The 6921-nt window shown below is 42.8% G+C and overlaps 1 protein-coding gene across 7 annotated transcripts in view; it reads left to right on the top strand.

Annotated features, from left to right (window-relative positions):
* The first annotated feature begins 3624 nt into the window (after positions 1–3624).
* vti1a (vesicle transport through interaction with t-SNAREs 1A) overlaps positions 3625–6921 on the top strand; it is a 381072-nt gene continuing 377775 nt past the window's right edge. The window contains exons 1-2 of one of the 7 annotated variants that reach the window (XM_062975755.1): positions 3625–3915; positions 6800–6858. In XM_062975755.1, the coding sequence (XP_062831825.1) occupies positions 3822–3915; positions 6800–6858 (153 nt within the window). In that variant the 5' untranslated portion in view covers positions 3625–3821. The remainder of the gene's footprint in view (positions 3916–6799; positions 6859–6921) is intronic. The other 6 variants (XR_010004453.1, XM_062975756.1, XM_062975757.1 and 3 more) reach the window with 6 other exon arrangements.

Here is a 6921-nt window from a genome sequence, read left to right as displayed (position 1 = left end):
GTTGCAGTGTGGTGAATCACCAGCACAATTTGGCATAGGAGGCTCAAGACCTTGTAAAAATCCAGTCATTCCATAGCATTCAGCCATGGCAGTTTTTTTTTTTTCCTTGTCAGGAGCAATCGAAGTTGCTTCTGGAGTGAGAGAATTGGCCGTCTGCAAGGACGTTGCCTAGGGGATGCCCGGATGTTTGATGTTTTTACCATCCTTGTGGGAGGCTTCTCTCATGTCCCCGCATGGAGCTGGAGCTGATAGAGGGAGCTCATCCGCACTCTCCCCAGGTGGGATTCGAACCTGGCAACTTTCAGGTCAGCAACCCAACCTTCAAGTCACTTAGTCCACTACGCCATCTGGGGGCTCCAGCCATGGCAGTTAAAGCGGTGCCAAACTTCATTCATTCTACAGAATTCCTAGTACAGTAGAGTCTCACTTATCCAACATAAATGGGCTGGCAGAATGTTGGATAAGCGAATACATTGGATAACAAGGAGAGATTAAGGAGAAGCCTATTAAACTTCAAATTAGGTTATGATTTTACAAATTAGAATCATAGAATCATAGAATAGTAGAGTTGGAAGAGACCTCATGGGCCATCCAGTCCAACTCCCTGCCAAGAAGCAGGAAATCGCATTCAAAGCACCCCCGACAGATGGCCATCCAGCCTCTGCTTAAAAGCCTCCAAAGAAGGAGCCTCCACCACAGTCCGGGGAGAGAGTTCCACTGTCGAACAGCCCTCACAGTGAGGAAGTTCTTCCTGATGTTCAGGTGGAATCTTCTTTCCTGTAGTTTGAAGCCATTGTTCCGTGTCCTAGTCTGCAGGGCAGCAGAAAATAAGCTTGCTCCCTCCTCCCTATGACTTCCCCTCACATATTTGTACATGGCCCTCATCATGTCTCCTCTCAGCCTTCTCTTCTGCAGGCTAAACATGCCCAGCTCTTTAAGCCGCTCCTTATAGGGCTTGTTCTCCAGACCTTTGATCATTTTAGTTGCCCTCCTCTGGACGCTTTCCAGCTTGTCAACATCTCCCTTCAACTGTGGTGCCCAAAATTGGACGCAGTATTCCAGGTGTGGTCTGACCAAGGTAGAATAGAGGGGAAGCAGGACTTCCCTGGATCTAGACACTATTCCCCTATTGATGCAGGCCAGAATCCCATTGGCTTTTTTAGCAGCCGCATCACATTGTGGGTCATGTTTAACTTGTTGTCCACAAGGACCCCAAGGTCTTTTTCACATGTACTGCTGTCAAGCCAGGCGTCCCCCATTCTGTATCTTTGCATTCCATTTTTTCTGCCGAAGTGAAGTATCTTGCATTTGTCCCTGTTGAACTTCATTTTGTTAGTTTCGGCCCATTTCTCTAGTCTGTCAAGATTGTTTTGAATTCTGCTCCTTTCTTCTGGAGTGTTGGCTATCCCTCCCAGTTTTGTGTCGTCTGCAAACCTGATGATCGTGCCTTCTAACCCTTCGTCTAAGTCGTTAATAAAGATGTTGAACAGAACCGGGCCTAGGACGGAGCCCTGCGGCACTCCACTTGTCACTTCTTTCCAAGATGAAGACGACGCATTGGTGAGCAACCTTTGGGTTCGTTCGCTTAGCCAATTACAGATCCACCTAACCGTAGTTTTGTCTAGCCCACATTTTACTAGTTTGTTTGCCAGAAGGTCGTGGGGGACTTTGTCGAAGGCCTTACTGAAATCCAGGTATTCCCTGTGTCGACCCAACTCGTAACTCTGTCGAAAAAAGAGATCAGATTAGTCTGGCATGACTTGTTTTTGGTAAATCCGTGTTGACTATTTGCAATGACTGCATCTGTTTCTAAGTGTTTGCAGACCACTTCCTTAATGATCTTTTCCAGAATCTTGCCTGGTATCGACGTGAGGCTGACCGGACGGTAATTGTTTGGGTCGTTCTTTTTTCCCTTCTTGAAGATAGGAAATTAAGCACCAAAACATCATGTTAGACAACAAATCTGGCAGAAAAAGTAGTTCAATACACAGTAATGGTATGTAGTAATTACTGTATTTACAAATTTTGCATCAAAATATCATGATATATTGAAAACATTGACTACAGAAATGTGTTGGATAATCCAGAACGTTGGATAAGCGAGTGTTGGATAAGTGAGACTCTACTGTATCTCTCTTCTGTGTGGATTTCCTTTTTGTAGGATTTTGAAATGTTTTGCCTATACATAACGAGACATCTTGTAGATGGGACCCAAGTCATAACACTATGCTACACAATTTTTGTTCCTGGGTTATCAATGCCATTTCCTAATTGGGTCTATCATAAAAGCATGGGAGTTTTTTTTTTAAATTAAACTTTGTTTTTTTTGGGAAATCCTGTAGCACATTTTGCTATAGTTTTCAATTAACGTCTCATCGAGTCTCAGTCAATTCAACATAGCTTGTGGCAGGCACAAAAACAAAGTTTCTAGAATGTAACAACTACAGTAGAGTCTCACTTATCCAACCTTCGCTTATCCAACGTTCTGTATTATTTAACACAGTCTGCCTTTTAGTAGTCAATGATTTTGTAGTCAATGTTTCAAGACATTGCAATGTTTTGGTGCTAAAGTTGTAATACAGTAATTACTACATACCGTTACCACATACAGTAGAGTCTCACTGTAATAATATTATACTATACTAATATTATAATATATTGTATATACATGTAATATTAATAATAATATTATGATGTAATACAATGTAATAATAATTATAATTCACTATTATAATGGTATATTTATATTACATGCAATATTACTAATAATATTGTAATACAGTAGAGTCTCACTTATCCAACACTCGCTTATCCAACATTCTGGATTATCCAACGCATTTTTGTAGTCAATGTTTTCAATATATCGTGATATTTTGGTACTAAATTCATTAATACAGTAATTACTACATAGCATTACTGCATTAATTTGTAACTACTTTTTCTGCCAAATTTGTTGTATAACATGATGTTTTGGTGCTTAATTTGTAAAATCACAACCTAATTTGATGTGTAATAGGCGTTTCCTTAATCCCTCCTTATTATCCAACATATTCGCTTATCCAACGTTCTGCGGGCCCGTTTATGTTGGATAAGTGAGACTCTACTGTATTTATATTACATGCAATATTACTAATAATATTGTAATATATTCATATAATAAAATATATTGTATGTATATATACTTGTAAACCGCCCGGAGTCCCCTTTGGGGTGAGAAGGGCGGGATATAAATGTCGCTAATAATAATAATAATAATAATAATAATAATGTTTTACATACTCTTGTACATTTATTTATTGTATCAGAAGCGAACTGAGGGTACAGTTGTAATGTATTTCAAAACACAAACAAAGTGAGAAACTAGGCATTAGATTAAATGTCCTTTGACAAGTAGCTTGGGAGTGCCTTTGGTGTTGCTATAAAAAGGTCTTCCATTGTGCATGTGGCAGGGCTCTTGTGAACGAAACATTGGAAAGGCATGACTCCAGATATGATCTTCATCATGTTAGTCTTCATCATATTAGCCGTCGTCATCATCATCATCAATCATCATCATCATAATCGATTGCAGTTGCCCTGCATCCCCATTGGGACGAGAATCCGGAACCTTGGTTACGAGACGAGGTTCCGCGGGGGAGTGTTGTTGGTGCCGCCCAACCCGGAAGTGCAGTCCTGACAGGAGCAGCGGCGAAGTTGAGTTTGCGTTACCTGAGGGAACTCAGGGTCGTGAGCATCCCTAATTCCGAGGCGGGCTGCCTGTTGGCTTCTATTGCCTCCCTTCCGCCCGTGTAGCCGCCGAGGCCTGTCTTTCCTTGGCCGCCATGTCCTCAGACTTCGAGGGCTACGAGCAGGACTTCTCGGTTCTCAGCGCGGAGATCACCAACCGCATCGGGAAGGTGCCCAAGTTGCTGGGAGGTGAGTCCTGGGGCTGAGAGGGACTCACTCCTGACTCCTCCTCCTTTCCTCTCGCCCCTTGCTTTGGCAGGGCCTTTGACACCACTTTAACCGCCATGGCTCAATGCTGTGGCATCCTGGGAGTTGTAGTTTGGTGAGGCACCAGCCTTCTTTGGCAAAGGCCTTGTAAAAGTGCAGTTCTCATGATTCCACAGCATTGAACCAAGGCTGTCAAAGTGGGGCCAAATTGCATTAATGCTGCTCGCTGCGTGTATCTATATATATAAAAGAGTAATGGCATCAGGGCAGCGGACAAAACAACAAAACTACAGGCCCCCCAACCTCGAAATTTGACAACACAACCCATCATTCACGGCTCTAGGTTGATACAACAAAAAGAAAAGAAAAATAAAGTTCTAATTACAGGGAGAGGAATTTTCCAATTGCTGCCAGTTAGAAGGCTAAGCTCCGCCCACTTGGTCTCCTAGCAACCTACTTAGCCCAGGGGACAGGCACAGTTAGGCCTCACTTAGGCCTCTTCCACAGATTATGATTTTAACTGGATTATATGGCAATGTAGACTCAAGGCCCTTCCACATCTATATAACCCATTTAGAATCTTATATTATCTGCTTTGAACTGGATTATCTTGAGTCCACACTGCCATATAATCCACTTCAGTGTGCATACTAAACATAAAGACAACCATACAACAGACATGCAATACCACCACTACCTCAACAATTTCTCACCACCACCACCAGACAACGCCACAGCAACGCGTGGCTGGGCACAGCTAGTATATATATAAAAGGGTAATGAAATTTTGGCCTAGGACAAAACAACAAAACTACACATCCCAGAAACACTAAACTTGGCAGCCCAACCCCTCACCCATGCCTATACGCTCATACAACAAAAAGAAAAGAAAAATAAAGTCCTAATTAGAGGGAGAGGTATCATTGTTTTTATCCAATTGCTGCCAGTTAAAAGGCTAAGCTCCACTCACTTGGCCTCCTAGCAACCCACTCAGCCCAGGGGACAGGCAGAGTTAGGCCTCACTTAGGCCTCTTCCACACTGCCTATAAAATACAGATTATCAGATTTGAACTGGATTATATGGCAGTGTAGACTCAAGCCCCTTCCACACAGCTATATAACCCATTTATCATCTTATATTATCTGCCTTGAACTGGATTATCTTGATTCCACACTGCCATATAATCCACTTCAGTGTGCAGTCGGACACAACTGGACTTAATGTCAGGGGAAAACCTTTACCCTTTACCTTAACTACTACCAATTCCTCAATACTTTATTTCCCATACCACCATACTTCGCCACAGCAACGCGTGGCCGGGCACAGCTAGTATATATATATATATAGAACAGGGATGGGCAAACTTAGACCATTCAGGTGTTTTAGACACCAACTCCCACAATTCCAAACAGCCGGTAGGCTGTTAGGAATTGTGGGAGTAGAAGTCCAAAACACCTGAAGGGCCGAAGTTTGCCCATACCTGATATAGAATCATAGAGTTGGAAGAGACCTCCTGGTCCATCCAGTCCAACCCCCTGCTAAGAAGCAGGAAAATCGCATTCAAAGCACTCTCAACAGATAGCCATCCAGCCTCTGCTTAAAAGCCTCCAAAAAAGGAGCCTCCACCATACTCCGGGGCAGAGAATTTCACTGCTGAACAGCTCTCATAGCTAGGAGGTTCTTCCTAATGTTCTGGTGGAATCCCCTTTCCTGTAATTTGAAGCCATTGTTCTGTGTCCTAGTCTCCAGGGCAGCAGAAAACAAGCTTGCTCCCTCCTCCCTATGACTTCCCCTCACATATTTATATATGGCTATTGTGTCTCCTCTCAGCCTTCTCTTCTGCAGGCTAAACATGCCCAGCTCTTTAAGCTGCTCCTCAAAGGGCTTGTTCTCCAGACCCTTGATCATTTTAGTGGAGCCCTCGGTGGCGTAGTGAATTAAAGCCTCATGACTTGAAGGTTGGGTTGCTGACCTAAAGGCTGCCAGGTACGAATCCCACCCTGGGAGAGCGCGGATGAGCTCCCTCTATCAGCTCCAGCTTCATGCAGGGACATTAGAGAAGCCTCCCACACGGATGGTAAAAACATCAAAACATCCTGGCATCACCTGGGCAACATCCTTGCAGACGGCCAATTCTCTCACTCCAGAAGAAACTCCTGACATGAAAAAAAAATCATTTTAGTCACCCTCCTCTGGACACATTCTAGATTGTCAACATCTCCCTTCAATTGCAGTGCCCAAAATTGGACACAATATACCAGGTGTGGTCTGACCAAGGCAGATTAGAGAGGTGGCATGACTTCCCTGGATCTAGACATTATACTCCAATTTATGCAAGCCAAAATTGCCATTGGCTTTTAAAGCTGCCACATCATGTTGTTGGCACATTTTTAACTTGTTGTCCCCAAGGACTTCAAGATAATTTTCACACGTACTGCTGTCGAGCAAGGTGTCCCCCATTATGTATTTTTGCATTTTATTTTTTCTGCTTAAGTGGAGAATCTTGCATTTGTCCCTGTTGAACTTCATTTTGTTAGTTTTGGTCCATCTCTCTAATCTGTTAAGATTTTTTTGAATTCTGCTCCTGTCTTCTGGAGTATTAGCTATCCCTCCCAGTAGGTTTTGCATTACTGTAAAACTGAATTCCAGAAACATGAACACTGTATAAAGTCTCCCCCCCCCCAACGCACATGTACCCCGAGAGCTGCTCCTTTAACATGTCCTTCAAACAATGCAATATACAGACTAAATTATAAATTACTGGTGAAAACTTTAATTCTCCCTGGAGTGAATAGAAATATTTGTAGTTGGAGAAGTTGATTTTCACTTGATTTTTATTATTATTCTTTTTATTATTATTCTTAGATGAGAAGAGGCAAATGGTTTCAAATGTGGAGAAGCAGCTGGAAGAAGCAAGAGAGCTGGTAAGCTGTGGTTTCTCAGTTGCTGTTGAACAACAGATGGAAATGGTGACAGGCTACTACATA

This window comes from Anolis carolinensis, chromosome 3, assembly GCF_035594765.1.
Source record: "Anolis carolinensis isolate JA03-04 chromosome 3, rAnoCar3.1.pri, whole genome shotgun sequence".
Taxonomy (NCBI): domain Eukaryota; kingdom Metazoa; phylum Chordata; class Lepidosauria; order Squamata; family Dactyloidae; genus Anolis; species Anolis carolinensis.
This window is presented reverse-complemented; position numbering and strand designations above follow the sequence as displayed.